Source organism: Galendromus occidentalis, unplaced genomic scaffold, assembly GCF_000255335.2.
Source record: "Galendromus occidentalis unplaced genomic scaffold, Mocc_1.1 scf7180000076295, whole genome shotgun sequence".
Classification (NCBI taxonomy): domain Eukaryota; kingdom Metazoa; phylum Arthropoda; class Arachnida; order Mesostigmata; family Phytoseiidae; genus Galendromus; species Galendromus occidentalis.
In genome coordinates this window covers 216,767-232,428 of record NW_003804284.1, presented here as the reverse complement: position 1 = coordinate 232,428, position 15,662 = coordinate 216,767, and the positions used below count along the sequence as shown (strand labels likewise).

The window sequence follows — 15,662 nt, the reverse complement described above, 5'->3', positions numbered from 1 at the left end:
AACTTCCCGTATAGGGAACCTCGCCTATAGGGAAGTTCCCGTATAGGGAACCTCGCCTATAGGGAACTTCCCGTATAGGGAACCTCGCCTATAGGGAACTTCCCGTATAGGGAACCTCGCCTATAGGGAACTTCCCGTACAGGGAACCTCGCCTATAGGGAACTTCCCGTATAGGGAACCTCGCCTATAGGGAACTTCCCGTATAAGGAACCCCATCCTTAGGGACTCTTTGTATGAGAAACTTTGCCAAAAGGGAATTCCCCCAGGTTCCTTATACGGAGAGTTCCCTATACGTGGGGTTCCCTATACGGGAGGTTCCCTATAGGCGGGGTTCCTTATACGGGAAGTTCCCTATAGGCCGGGTTCCTTATACGGAGAGTTCCCTATTCGTGGGGTTCCTTATACGGGAAGCTCCCTATACGAGGCGTTCCTTAAGGTCGGGATTTTAGGGTACATTCGAGGTATAGAATTTTCTCCGGAATGATAGCCCTTTACACGTGCGGACGATACGTTCGCCGTTTCTAAATTGACTTGATCCCTCGACCGAGATTACCGAACTCACCTCAGTCGCACATAAACGATTAGGTCGTCGAGGACAGAGAAGAAACTCATGCCGAGCCAAATGCCCACATAGCCTCCTAGATAGCCGAACACCTTCAGAGAGATAGCCCGAGATCAGATCGAATGAAAATTGAGGATTCTCGCCAACTCGAGACTCGAAAGGATCCGCCTAGCAGCTGACTCGCCTCAATGAATGTGAACTTCCTCATGTGTTGGAGTATGGTGTGTTTTTCACTTGCGAACATCACTGTTAGGCTGAATTGTTTCCTCGTGGCTATCGCGACCTCGGTGTCGTTCGAGCTCTCAGTCGCCTTTCCTTCGTCGTCGTAATAATCGTCTCCGCTGTCAGCTTTTCAGAGATAGCGAGGAAAAAAATCTTAGACCTCTAACAGAGACTGAATACGGACACATTCGAAGTCGAGGGTGACCACCTGTCATCAGGACGCTGCTCGCAGCCATCAATTAGCGGATCGAGAGAGACAGGCAAAAAAGAACGCCTCACCGAGCCAAACCTCTCACCAGCATCGGCTGCCGAAGTTTTCTCCTCCTTCTGACCTTGAGCGGTGACCTGAACCTCGTATGTGACTTCCTTGCATGGTTGGCGACATTTCTTGATGCAGCGTTCGGTGAATTGCTGTTCGACATCGATTTTGGCGCAATGAGCTGTTTCGGACTGGTTACACACCTTCGGATAGCGATCGCGGTACGGGTACCTGATAGAAAGCGGAAACAACGCTCTGATTATTACAGATTACACAATTTTCGAATTTCCGTCATCCGAGGACGACTCCGGACAGTTATCTAGAAAAAATCTTCGCCGCGTAACAAACACTCACCTCGGCGAAACGCATGCGCAGGCTGCCTGCCACTGAACGGTCTTGCACATCTCGTAGCAAAGATTCTGGGTTGTCGTCCCGTAGAACATACGGGATCTGGGCAGCTCACTGTACTCGATGCACTGCGTCTGATAAGGCGGCGGCAATGCCAGGGTTGTAAACTGCTCGACTAAGATGATGTACCGGGCCCCCGGCTCGAAGAACAGCGGATGTGATTGACCCGCGGAGTTGGTGTCCACCTGCAGTGGGACCGAATTGCGGGTGAGTGAGCGAGACGACAAGGTAAGGATACTCGATATCGGCTCATCCACAGAGATTGAGATTGAGTGCCTGGTGCAAGACAGCGTCGGCCTTGTACATGTCTGAGATCTGCAGCGTGTCCTGTTCGTCCCATCCCATGGTGACGTTCAGCTCGTAGTCCCAGGGATATTTGCACTTGTTCAAAGGATGTTCCGGGTCCGAGATGGCGTGGAGATCCAGAGAATAACACATGGCGTCTGGAAATCTAGCGGTCGGAGGAACGAGACTCGGTGAGGGATTTCAGGCTCAGTCAGAGGAATATTTCGGGTTGAGCACTGCGATGATCCTCTGGGGGATTTCCGCGTGTTCGGGAAGATATATCTTCCCGAACTTGGCCCATTTGCTCCACAGTGATGTCCAGACGGAGTGCGCGTTGCCGCCCACGGCGACCCTAATCTGAAGTTTGCATTGTGCGGAGAGCTACCTTGCATAGGCGAACTCCCAGTTGTCATCGCAATCGAAAGGCTTGCAGCCCGATGTCGGCTTCATATGACAGTGGCCAATGATTTCCTGAGGGAGTCGAGTCCGTTCAGATCCGACAGAAAAAAATATTAACGATATCATGTTTCGGAATATTTCCGCTTCGATTCGAAGACCCAAGAAATGCTCGACTAAACACCTGCGTGGAGAAAGCAAGGGATTCGATTGGTCTGTAACTCCACAGAGCGTCTATCAGCCGTTTCGGGGTCGGGTGTTCGGATCCACATAATCCACTAAACGAGTCCATCTCGCAAACCTGTCGGATGGGAAAATTCGGGGGTATTCTAGAGTCACTCAATTCCTTTCAGGGCTGTCAAATCTGAGTGATCGGAGAGCCCGAGAGTTGCGATTCACTGTCCCCACCTTTGCACGGTTCACCCAATTGGCCACGCAGACAGTCAGAGAGGGAAACACCAAATCTTTCATCGATTCGACGCTGAAAAATCATTGTTGGGCTCTATTAGGAGAGAAGATATGTTCTTCGTTACCCGGGCGGCGATTTATTGCGTGTTCCCGTCCCGGTTGAGAGAATCGAGATATGTATTAGGTAGTCGAAACCCTCGACGAGCAACGAACCGTATGTTTGTCGTGGTTGGAAAACGAAAGAAGCCTAAAAAGAAATCAGCGCTCTGATACACGAAACCCACGACGCACGAGATCGTTATGAGCGATCGAAGCAGGAAGACGGGTTGAATTAAGCGACGCAATCCCCTGTGAGGCTTCTGCTTTTGAGTTTGAACGAATCCTGCGGCTTCGGATTGATGCCGCATCCGTGAGAATCGACTGAAAACCCGATTCGATCAGGAAACGTGAGGTCGCGAAATCAGAGTAGTAGGCTCTCCGCTGAATAAAATATCCGAAGCATACCCTCAGAGAAGAAAAAAAAAGACGAAGCACGCGTAGCCACGAGCCACGATGTCGTCGAGGGGTGCTACAAGCGACGTGAGGTTCATCAAGAGTGGGCGGTTTGAAGTGCACGCGTCTCTCGAATCAATACTCCGCTCCGTTCCCTCTTGTCTACGACAGGTATTAGGGAAACATTACGCGTACTTGTGACTGTTTCCGAACGGAAACGCGAAAGCAGATCCGTGTTCGATGCTTACTCACCCGCCTTGAGGGTGCGGGGTAGACTCGAATTCCCGCTCGAGGTTCCGTGCGAGAATCCGCGAATACTGATCGCTCCGATGGAAGTACGTCAAGTCGTTGTCGAAGTTGTATCTCCGACGACTCCTGATTGCAGTCGTCGAATCCGATGGATCGTTTGAATCGGGCTTAGCGTAGCTGAGCATGGCGGCCAAATCGGATGAAGGAACGATAAAACTCCTCCTTCAGCCCTCGGCTCGGAGGTAGATTGGTTCTTCTTTCAGACGCTACTGGCACCTTCGTGAACTCGCGCTCCCGACGACAGCTTGAGCGAGAAATTCCCTCGGATAACAATGGCAGCAGTCGGCGGTAGATGCCCTCGGGCAAGTAGGTCGGACCCGGGTTGGAGTTACCGCCAGAGTGCGGACATACGGCAGAAAAAGAGAGTTCAATCAGAAAATGTCAAAATTCGTCAACGTGCGATGACAAAGCGGGTCTCTCCAACTCATCGATCGCTCAGCCAACAGTTCATCCAGCCAACCAGTCGCTTACTTGGCCGGCTAGTCGTCCAGCATAGTCGGCGCTCCCTGTCACTCTCCGGCCCTTCTCTCGGGGACGCGCTTCGATCCGGACTGCAATTTCTTTTATCGACGACCTCGACTACTTTTTGCTTTATTGTCGCTTCATCACCCCGAAACTGAGAACTGATAACGAGAATCTCGGAGCATCCCGGTGGTGTATCGGAAACGAATACGAGCAATTCTCTTCCTCCGGTCCGACGCTCAATGGACACACATTGAGCAGAATGTCCAGTTTTAGCGCGCGAGATCGAACATCAGGGTATCCCCGGAACAGATTCGAGCTCCGGACGAATGGCCGCATAGACACTTCACGCGGACGAGAGTTCTCTTGTAGAAATGCTCGGAGTGCGACCCAGCCTACACGTATAGCTAGATGTCCCATGGGTTCGCACAGGGCAACTATGTCTTGAGCATATCCCCCTTGTGACAGTAGTCGCGCAACATCTCCTTAATGTTGATAAACATCCTCGAATAGTTCGTCCTTCTCGGTCACCGCGGCGAAAGCCGCTCTCGAGACACAGCGGTGCAAATATGTCCTAATTAGCCACGTGTTATCTCATATCGCGGCCGCAGGGGCTCTCTGCACTCTCCTCAGTACCGACAATCCTGTTTGTTCTCTGAGACGCATTTGCTTGTCGACAGTATTCGCTCTAATCAAGTTTGTGTCTCCATAAGCTTGGCGTCCTATGCGGGACTGGATTGGACGGACGTGATGACGAAGGTTCGAGACGAGGGCGTCTGTGTATAGCGATTGTGCCGATCTAACAAATGGACTAGAGACTAGAGGGTCCAACGAGAAGTAAGAGGAAATTATTCTTCGATTTGACCCCAATCCATTGAATACTGAGTTTCGGAAGAAAGTTTTTCGCTAATACGAACTCTCACCTAATATTACAATTAGCAAGCAAAGAATGGTGATGAGACAGGTTTTTTTTTCGACTTACGGATGAACAGTAGAAACATTTATTGCTTTTCTATACACACTTCATTTTGATTGATTCATTCCTTTATTTACAGATACAGCATGAGCCATGTCAGGATGGGTGCTCCCAGGTGGAGAGCCCAGAACGGCGCGATACTCTCCGCAGAACCCACGGATGCGCCCGTCGTTGAACAATGAAAGTTATCCGATGAGAATTCGATGATGGGCATCGACCTGGAAGTACAGAAATAAAACATCGTAGCTCACCTCGCCACCAAGGTCACAGCACTAGCCGAAAAACGAAATCTTCGTTAGCCCGTAAAGCAGTTCTATATCTGATATCTATCACGACTACACGTGCCGAGTGAAAAAAAATCTGATGTGGCTCCGTCGTTGAATCATGAATCGGGCATCGTATATGCCTCAACTTTTTTCTAGCTTCTCAGAAGATTTCTCTATCAGCAAAAAAAAAGAGGGAGAGAACTAGGGAAGCGCCGGAGATTCCTTTCCGGTGCGTTGAATACACTCTCGTTCTCCTACTGAGCACTGAGTACGCTGATGCGGCTCTTCATACGAGGCTCGAGGAGTAGGTTTTCCATTACTCATCTTCCCGCTCAGAAACTTGAACACAGTTCTTGGGGCCACGCACGCGAACTTGGTCGTAACTTTGAGCTTACCGTCCATTTGGGAGTCGACAGGTGGACTGTCTCGCGATGTTGTGAAGTTGCAGCGCGGTCGCGGGTTCAAAGCGTTGAACTTTAACTGTTTCTCGCAACCACCTGCGCATCCACTGCGAAAGCCACACGAGTCCGCAGTCGCAACGGAATGGATTGTCCTCGAGTCGTATCCCACCTGCGGAAAAACAGAACACCGAAACTCGACTTGAGCTCGTTGAGAATGCACTCGTCATCAGTCATAATTTTCATCATCGGCCGTAGCGCCCGAGTTCTTCGCCAGTTTCATAAGCGAGTTTCGCGCTTTAATTATCACGAGGTAATGGAAGCCAGCCGTTAGATGGAGTGTTCCATCATTTTTTCCTCGTAAGAGAAGGGATGAAAGCTCGAGGAAAAATCGCGAGAGCGGCCCCGGCGGCCCACGGAGGCAATAGAGAAACTTATACAAACCAAGGTCAGATATGATGGCATTACCTTGTAAGCCCAGGAGAGTCCCTCAAGGACATCGGCCTCAAGATAAGCCAACAGACACTCAAGATATATTCACAGCTGGAACGAGTCCGTTCCCCGCTCGAAGGATTCCGTCGTGTACTGCCCCGGGATTATCGAGCCAGACTCGACCGTAAAATACCACCTCTCCGATAGTTCTGATGTATAGTCAGGAACAGGGTTCTGGAGTTTCGACCGTACATGATGTTCGTCGGATGCTTGTTTATCGAAGACCCGTTCGTTCGATTCGTCGGTTTGGGCCCCGAAAATTTCCTGTCATCCCGTCTGCGTCTGTACGAATCGTCAAGAGCCTTCCTCGTTTCTCTGAACGAAAGGCCCGATGACTGAGCAGATTTTCTCTGTCCCTCCCGCTCGGGCCAACTCCCCGATTCGGGGAATCGCGAGACAATTCGGGGATGGAGAGAGTCAGGAGAATGGGGAGAGCGTTTTGAACTTGGTCATTTTTACAAACTCAACTCCGTAGCAGACCTTCGAAAATATGAAACGCTGCTGCTGCCGACCACGATCGCCAGATGCACTCAAGTCTGAGTGGCAACTCCACGAATGAAGGTTGGAATCCCTCTTGCCTCCCATCCGCCACGCCTCCACCGACTGTCTCACGGCCGGCTTGTCCGCAATCTAGCCCGTGTCCGAGCCCGCAGCCGACCGGACCAAAGGTGGAGACGAAAATTGAAAGAGAGGAGGAGGGAGCGGAAAGGAGTTTGAATGAAGATGGCGAAGAACGCGCGATGAGCTGTGTCGTGGCAACGGTGCAAAAAAAAAATCGATACGAGAAAAAATCGACAAAAAATGAGGATCTGTTGGAGAAGGAGTTTCTCCCCGAATAGTTTGTTCCTCATTCAGCTGAGGCTGGCTTTTGAGCGACTCCGATGACACCGTGTGTCGGCTCGGTGACCTCGCGAAATCCGACTGGAGCGGCTCACCTGCTAGGAATTGAGTCCCTTTGGAGTAAGACATTCGCTTCGATTCCAGCACCCGGGGTGAGATACTCTGGAGGAGATTCGACCGGAGGTCCAGCGTCAGAAAGCGAACATCAGTGAGGTACCTTGGAAAGAAATAGAAAAAGTCAGGAATGACGCCAGAATCCCGTGGACTTCGCGCTCGTCGGGCCGGCATATGACAGAACGATGCCGACGCGCGTAGGATAGCGCCTCGCGTTCAATCATGTCGGATCGACGAGTTGTAGGATCAATGTTGTGCCGTCGCACGAGCAATCAGCGAAGGTCTAGACTTTTCGGGGCACGTGTTCCAATCTGGCGTCAAGAAGATCACGATCCAATCTCACAGACCTGAGGAGACCATCCGGAAGTTCTGTGACGCTGGTGTGTCGGATCCGCAGGACCAGCTCGTGCATTTTCTCCAGGCCGAGGAAAGCGTCCGGTAGGATGGAGCGTAGTGACGATCCTGCCGGTAACAAAGACTCCGTCACTGCAATATTCTCTTATTGGCACTTATTGCGCGGCAGTCGACCGGCCACGGGCCGACCGGTCTGACGGTCGCTCGGTCACTCGTCAGAATGCCGTAAACGCCCCCATCGACAACTTTGCCGGCGATACAAGCAAACACCAAAAGAATCTGTGATTCGGCGACCCATGCCGAAGAGCAGGAGGAAGCACCTGCCCTCCTTTCCGGTCTTCGGTTTTCTTCATACAGCGGTGTCGATGGCCCCGTCGGTCGGAGGGCTCCTCTCGCCTTTGTCCTCGGTAAACCTGCTCTCCCGACGCTCTCGCTTCGCCTGCTGGTTCTGTACGCAAGAGCTCCTCGGGGTTCTTCTGCGCGGGGAGATGCGTAGAGGTATCGTGCCTGCGATTCGTGGACGTTTCCGTTTCGTCATGACGACGTTTGACCTGGATCGCTTTCCTTCAATACCACGGCCAGAAATCGGTTCTATTCAGTGACATCGCATCTTTTCACGCAGCTCTCCAAGGCGCTCAAGGACGAGTCTCCCACAGCACTCCCACGATTCAATCCCCTTACGTTGCTGATATTTTCCGTACATGGCTCGCTGTGTGATGTTTCGGGGACCGACGCCTTTCCGCCGAAAGCATCGGAGTCGCGACGGAGCCCGATGAGGCGGGAGTCTGTTTGATTAAAATCCCGAGCGTCGAATTATCGTACGTTGCGCTCAGGTGCCCCGGCTGGACTGCGCAAGCGAAGCGTGGCGAGAGAACTAGCCGAACTCACTCGATGGCCGAACCGAGATTTCTACTCATTGTCAAATATTCACAATTTGTGGCACTTTTCGGCAGGGAAAAACAGCGGTTCGCGGGCTCTTGCGAGAGTTACGGCTCCGTATTTCGCATTCATCGGAGTATTCATAGCACAGAATATGGTTCCGCTCCGATCGCGTTCGGAAGCACTCTATTCCGTCGAACCTCACCGTCGTCGTTCAAACTCACTCTGTTCCGGGACTGCCCGCCGCCTGTCCACATACACGTACCTGTTATTTGAAGCTCGCGTAGCTTCGAAGTGGCGAATGCCCACTGCAGTTGGTACGACAATACGGGCTCTTCCACTTCAACGGTCACCTGACGGAGCGCTAGAGAGTCCGAGAGCAGTTCTTGCAAGCGTAGCGACCTGATACCTTTGTTGTACGTCGACAGTTTGAGTGACGCAAGTGCCCTGCAATACGCCTGAACATTAACCGAGGTCACGACTTGCCGACAGTGACCAATAACAACATTCTCGCCGAAGAGTGAACTGGGCGGTCGCCGCGCTTCGTCTCCGTTTTTTTTTCGCTTGCAGCGGGAAATCACGATAGGATTCCTTTGGGAGATTTTCGGGGATGAGGACGTAATCAACGTTTCCTGCTGTCCACCTCCGTGTATTCAATCGCTCATCGAAATCCACGTTCGTAGGAAAGTATTCCCGATCGCGGGATGTCGTAGCAAATTCATTACGTGGGCCACCCGATCCGTCAATTAAACACGACCCACATCCAGTCCCGCTACATCTGCGATTACCTAGAACCACCGCGCACACGCGGTGACATCATGATCGATCGGGGCTCGTACGACTCCTCTCGACTCCGCCACCGGCATCGCGACGTCAACGACTGACACTCGTCTACTCCCGACGACTCCTCCACGACCGCCGCCACCAACGACACTGACCTGAGGCTCTGGAGACAGCGGGAGTCGAGATGTGTTAAGCTCAGGTTTCGCATGTCGAGTTCGTTGAGATGCACGAGGCCTTTGAACGAGTGCAGGGTGAGGGTTTCTATAGGGTTCGAGTTGAGGTTGAGTTTTGCCAGATGCGGCAACTTGCGCCAGAGATTCGAGTGGATTTTATCGACGAGATTCGCTTCGAGGTTGAGGTCGCGAAGCTGTTCGGCCGAGACCGCTCTGAGCAGCGACGACAGATTGCGGACCTCGTTGCGCGACAGATCTATGCTCCGGAGCAGCGGTGTGTTCAAAACGTATCGCGTGCTGGACGTCGTGTTGGAGAGATCGAGCTCGACCACTCTCGGGCTTTCGAGTTCGATCGAGTTGAGATTAGTGGCGGACGCATCGAGTATAACGAGATCTCGAGGTAGAGCTTTTGTCGAAAGGTCACCCGACTGTAGGACGAGTTGCGATATGTTGAGAACTTGCAACCGATGGAACTTCTCGAAGCTGGACACCGAATGAATTCCGGTCTCCGTGACGTCGAGGTTCATGAGGGTCGCGTGGTTTTCCGCTCGGAATTCTTTCAGCGGGTTGAACGAGGCGTTGAGCATCTGCAGGGCGGCCGGCAGGCTCTCGAGTCGCCCTAGACGATTCCTCGACAAATCCAGGACCCGAAGCGAGGGCCAGTGACGAGACGGTGCGTTGTTGGTCACATAATGTTCAGCCGAGAGGAACGACTCGAGTCCATTGCCTCTCAAATTGAGCATCTCCAACGCCGGAGCGATCCGAGTCAAATTGAGGACCGCCAAACTGCTAAGACGGTTTTCTGAGAAATCCGCCACCGTGAGCTTGGACAGTTCCAGGGGAGATCGTTCCAAGTGGGAAATTCGGTTTTTCGAAGCGACGAGCTGCACCAGACCCGGCATCTTGGTCCAGGCCTCCTGTGGAATTTTCTCGATTCGGTTGTTCGACAGATCCAGTATCCGGACATCGATGGTTTTGTTCTCTTCCTCGGAGAAAACACTCTGGATCTGATTATTGGACGCATTCAGAAAGAGCCGCTTGCCGCTGTCGCTCAAGATGTCGAGGTTGAGGTGTTGGATCAGATTGTTATCGAGGTGCAATCGTTGCAGCATCGGCAAGTTCGTGAACGCCGACCTCTGGATGCTCCGGATCCGGTTCGAGGACAATATGACGCTCACGAGAGCCCTCAAGTCGCAGAACGCCTCCGACTCGAGTTCTCGGAGCGGGTTGCCGATCAGAATCACTTGTTCGAGCGACGACACGTTTCTCAACACCGACGTCTTCAAATAATGAATGCTGTTGTAACTTAGTGACAGACGTGACATCCTCGAGGTCGGACGAATCTGCGGGATCGTGTTGAGGTCGTTTCCTTCAAGGTCGAGGTTCGCCACATTATCGGTGAACGGCTGCGTTTGGAAAATTCGATTATAGTCGACCTGGAGCGATTTCAGATGTTTGAGAGGTGCGAGGAGTTTGTGAATATTCCGAACGGCGACATCGCTTGTCAACGTCGAAGACATCTCGAGAACTTGGAGATTTCCAAGGTTTTCGAAAGCGAGCGTGTCGTAGTATTGGATATTGTTGAAAGACAGTTTCAGCTCTTTCAGTTGAAGCAGATGCTTCAGCGCCTGTTTCGGCAACACTTTGATGGCGTTATTTGAAAGACTCAGACTCCGGAGCGTTGATGACCACTTTGTGAAATCCTTCGGTGACAGTCGTTCGATCAAATTGGCCTGCAGGCTCAAGCGTAATAGTCCACTGGTCGAGTTCAGGATGCTGGGCACCGTCGATAATTGATTGTAGGAAAGGTCCAACACCTGCGGACGAAACCAATGGAAACGACGTCTGGTCACTTCGACGAAGATCTACCGACGGCACCGGAGAGCGAAAGCGGCTCCGAGCCTCCGATTCTGTGCATTCTTTCGAATTCTGTATCTGACCCATTGCTCCCCCGCGCTTCGATTCCGGTTCAGGCTCGGAGGTTCTTTCTGCAACTCTCCCAAGCTCTTCAAGGCGGAATGGTGAGTGTCACGTATCGATTCCCTTTTTGCACTCACCTGAAGTGTTCTGAGAAACAGCGAAAGTGCCGTGGGTTCGAACGATGTCAAGAAGTTTCCCCGGAGACTTAGTACTGTCAAGTTGTTGAGATCCGAAATACACGAGGGTAATGTCGAAAACTGATTCTCGCTTAGATCCAACACCAGCAGAGTGGACGCAAGCGAGGCTGTAAGAAAAGCACGTGACAGGTCTTAGAATATTCTCTCGAGCAGGCACGCCGCGTATCCGAGAATCTCCTCTGGCCGCTTTTCCTACTAAAAGCGTGAAATTCACCGAGAAATTCCTCATCGCATCCCGCGCGACACTTTGTGAACTCACTTTTGAATAAGCTGTCCGGCAGCTGCATCAGACGGTTGGAGTTGAGGTGGAGTTTTCGGAGTTGCATTCCTTCGAAGGACTTCTCATTTACTGTCGAGAGGAAATTGTATTCCAGGTGGAGAGCCTGCAGTTGGCCGCAGCTGCCGCTCTCAAGCCCGATGCAGGTGGCCTCCAGCTGCGGCAGAAATCCGTGCGACAGGTCCAAGATCTGAATTGACGTGGGGAGACGCCATCTACTCGGTAGGCTCTTGAAGACATTGTTACTCAGCGACAGACGCTCCAGACCCGCCAGCATGTGGAAGGAATGCGCCGGAATTTCGGTTATGATGTTATTGCCGAGGTTCAGGGCGCGCATGCCTTTGGGGAACGGGTGACCTTCTATGGCGAGAATCTGGTTTGCGTCCAGGTCAAGCGTTACCAGCGATGCGGGCAGAGCCTCCGGAGAGATTGATCGTATTCCGTTTCCGGACAGAAATAACGTCGAAACGTTGGTGTTCCGGAGGCCTTCGGGAAGCTCTGTGAAATCGTTGTGCTGTAAATTCAGCCAGTGAAGAGCTTTTAGTGAGCCCATTTCAGGCAGCGAAGCCAGCCGGTTGTCGCTGAGATCGAGGCTTGTGAGCGAGAGCTCGTTCCCGGAAAAAGCGTCCGCCGTTAGGTCATAGATCGAGTTCTTTGGCAAGCTTAACGTGATCATGTCCGAGGGCGTCCATTCTAAGCGCAGTAGACCCGACCGGCTCACTACTACTTGGCTGAACTGGGTTTTCTTCAGAACGAATTCAGGTCGAGTAAAGACGTCTGGAACGAACAGAGGAAAACATGGTCAGAGCTGTGAGGGAATCGTTCTGCAAACGACTCCCAGCGCGATCCGATTTTTTCTCGGACCCTCCGTCTTCTCAGTCGCGGTAGAATGTTCCCCAACAGACCTCGGCAAATGGAAAAAAATTCACCGGAAGGGAGCTCCGCTCTCATTTCGAGCTCTCTTACTTCTCGGAGATCGCTGGGAATTTCCACGAGTTTCGAAAACCGCCGAAACGGGCGCTCGCCCAAGAAATCCCCGCGGAAGTTGTCAACACTGAAAATGTCGAACCCAAGCTTCGGCCTAAGAGATCGGACGAAGTCAAGCGATCGGAGGAACGGAGGAGCACTCATGGTGGATCTCGATACAGACATTGGATACAGCGTCAAAAAGGAGAAGACTGTAGGCTAGCGGATTTTCCAGATCCGGGTTTCCTTCCTGTGACGCAATCGCATGCTTCCTCTCCGCTCTCTTTCCTTCGCGTCAATCTCTCGAGAGACTTGGGCTATTTGCATAGCTGTGTGCGCTGACAACGCGCAATTCAAATTTTTGCTGATGCCTCATTGAAGACAACGCCGCTAGGTTTGTCCCGCCTTGTCACGAATACATTTCACCGAGGAACCATTGGTTTTCCTCGATCGCATAAAAGCACAGAAGCAGTGCCGCAGAGTATCCGAGTGCACCTTGTTGGTGTAGAACGGAAGGTGGTATTTTTATGACCTTAAAATTACACCCACACCAGTGTTTTATAGTCCAACCTATAGCGAGATAGAGTTGAAAGCCCGCCCTGGACACGTTACAAGAAACGGCACGAACGACTCGCGAAACACGGTGGGTAAGGTCGGGAGACGGACTCTTTACGTTGTATCGGAAACGAGCGCGGTCGTATTTTGAGGCTGGTGATCATTACAGAGCCATTTTGTGGAAGCTGATCCCGTAATAGTTCGTCGGTGGTTTCCGGTGATGGTGGTCGGATGATGACTTAATGCATTTCCAACGGCCTTCCACTTGAAGAGTTCGGGTAGCCTGGCTGCTACTTAGTTTCTCCGAACTCTCCTCTCTCATGTTCAGGTGTTCCATTTTGTCGGAAGCGCAAAGTTTCCAAATTCGGAGAAAGCGCACAAATACGAGAGTCGCGAAGGATTCAGAAACACGGAAGCGGACCCGAGAACCTCAAAATTCAGAAGTCGTCGAGCGTGCCCCACTCATCGCACTTATCCGGGAGGACGGGGCGTAGTCGGGTGCTCAAACGCTTCAACGCGGCACTTGGCTAGCTTTGGTCCTCTGGAATTTTCGAGAGTGAATTGATCGATGTTCGGCTCCGGAAAATCATCGGATTGGGTCGAGTAAATTTCTCGGTGGGCATTGGATTCCTCGAGTGCTGTGAAAATACGCCTCACAATAAAATATGTACAATGAGCGATTGGGGGTGAGAGAGAACAATCATTCAGAATTAGAATGGGTTGGTTCTATTGAGTGGGCGACATGTGTATTTATCGTCAAAATGCCCATCCAGCCATTTTGCCCGAATGATTTGCGCGCTGTAAGAACAAAAACTGAATGAACATCATGCACTCGGGTAGTATGCGTCTAGACGGACTGAGTGAGTGATTGAATGAATGCGAGGACAGGGTGATTTGATCCGTGAATGAACGAAGGAACGAACAAATGGTTGAAGGAATCTGTAGGAGAGTGCACGCGGTCTAATAGAGACCAGCGGTCCCTCAGGGAACACTGCACAAGCCTCTGGGTCGAGTGGCCGCCCGCCCGTCCGGTCGGTTGCTCGCTCGCTCGTGGGTGCTAGGTGACGACAGACGAATTGGTAAATTTCATTACAAAACTTTTAACAACACATGCGACACGTGAACGAGCCCGTGGCTTCGAGACAGAGAAAAAGAGAGCTCGTGGATACATCCATGACGATAAACACGTACGGAGTGGGTGCGACGCATGAGGGTGCCAAACTGGGCGCGCTTGTGAAGCGTCAACGAACTCTCAGCTAACTTGACAACAATTGATTCTCTGCGGGGTACAGGTCCGCGCGTTTCAAGATACTCGCCGGCGGACTTTCGGGGTCCGAGGCGATCCCGAGAGCGAAGAGGATTTGTTTTCTGCTCGAAGCGTCGTCGTCCTCTACTTGTCGCTTATTGGACGTGTGCAGGAGGCAGTTTCAGGGGGAAGTCTCAAGTTGGCAAGTGTTCTTCAACGGATGAATCTTTCTCCCGGAGGCGATTTCGGGATTTTCTTTCAGCGGAAAACTCGGCTCTGGATCGGTGATATCACCTTCTGGTGCATATAATCGGAGACCAGAGATTACCGCGGCTAAATTCGTTCTTGAGCTCCCCATTCGTATAACTTGGGGATATCGACCGAAGGACCGTTCCTTCGGATCTGCGGAGTGGTTGGCTGTGCTCCGAGCTCCTACCTACGCGATCCCTGTCGAGAAATCACCGCTAGAGCCGGGATGTCGAGCTCGATGCAAACGAACGTCGAGCTCTCTCCGTACATTCCGGAGGAACGAGGGAGGCTGCTTGAGTCTCGAGGAGAGCAAAGGTGATCCGCGCTCGACGCGGCTTCGGAAATCCGGTCGATTGTGGGACTATGGGGGGCGGGATGATCCTTGTTTGATTCCAAGGCAACGTTGGAGTGGTGGAACGCAATCGAGAGAAGTTTCGCTCGCTCAAGTTCCGGTGGACTTTCCAGCGGAGAGTCTTCCATAGTGTTGGAAATAGAGCGGAAAGAGTCTTCCATAGTGTTGGAAATCGAGCGGAAAGAAAAATATATGCCGAGTCGAGTGTGACGGGGACGAAAAAACTTCGGTCATCCGACTTACCTTTGAGAGAAAATATCCTGAGGCCCACGCAGCTGACCATCGCATTGTGACAATTGCACATTGAATTGAAATCACATTCCGGGACGGCATCCAACGACCCAACTACCGCGAAGACCAGCAAGACAACGCCGATCACCCTGACCGCGGTCATCGCAACCAATGACGTCGTCGACGATTTTCCCATATTCTAGAATCCCATCGCAGTATCCTCACATCCCTATCCGAAGCTGGCGCATTCCAAGCATACGCGTTCTTGTTCTCGTCCCTTATTTTCCTTCACATTGTCGAGTCCTTCCGTTTGATTTCTAATTGCACTGAAGATCTCACAAATTGAAGAGGAGCGCCCGCTTCGTTAACTCACAGACAGGTAGTCCCGACTCCATTCTCCCGAGTCTCCACATCCTCCTGAAGAGTTCCCGTACTCTGCACGTGAGATTCGAGCGGAAAGGGATTTTGGCAAGGGTCAGAAGGGAGGAGAGATCGGGAAGGGGAACGATCCTAGAGATTGCACGCTAAGTACAACAGAGGAACAATGTCTCAAGGATCCACGCTGTGAATGAAACGAAAGCCGATCCGAGA

The 15,662-nt window shown here is 51.9% G+C and overlaps 2 protein-coding genes across 2 annotated transcripts; both read right to left on the bottom strand.

Annotated features, from left to right (window-relative positions):
• Window positions 1-558: 558 nt before the first annotated feature.
• Window positions 559-3,466, bottom strand: LOC100901289 (uncharacterized). Its single transcript, XM_029113098.1, has 10 exons — window positions 3,285-3,466; window positions 2,754-2,960; window positions 2,541-2,613; window positions 2,317-2,433; window positions 2,122-2,207; window positions 1,728-1,902; window positions 1,398-1,636; window positions 1,074-1,274; window positions 747-903; window positions 559-654 (listed from the first exon to the last, which is right to left on the bottom strand). Exons 1-10 carry the CDS (start codon window positions 3,464-3,466, stop codon window positions 559-561), a joined length of 1,533 nt encoding a protein of 510 aa, XP_028968931.1.
• A 1,371-nt stretch (window positions 3,467-4,837) lies between these two features.
• Window positions 4,838-15,335, bottom strand: LOC100901148 (chaoptin). The gene is made up of 9 exons (XM_003738695.1): window positions 15,084-15,335; window positions 11,455-12,249; window positions 11,136-11,302; window positions 9,061-10,895; window positions 8,388-8,569; window positions 7,237-7,351; window positions 6,871-6,992; window positions 5,441-5,615; window positions 4,838-4,997 (listed from the first exon to the last, which is right to left on the bottom strand). Exons 1-9 carry the CDS (start codon window positions 15,265-15,267, stop codon window positions 4,853-4,855), a joined length of 3,720 nt encoding a protein of 1,239 aa, XP_003738743.1. The 5' UTR covers window positions 15,268-15,335; the 3' UTR covers window positions 4,838-4,852.
• Window positions 15,336-15,662: the final 327 nt, after the last annotated feature.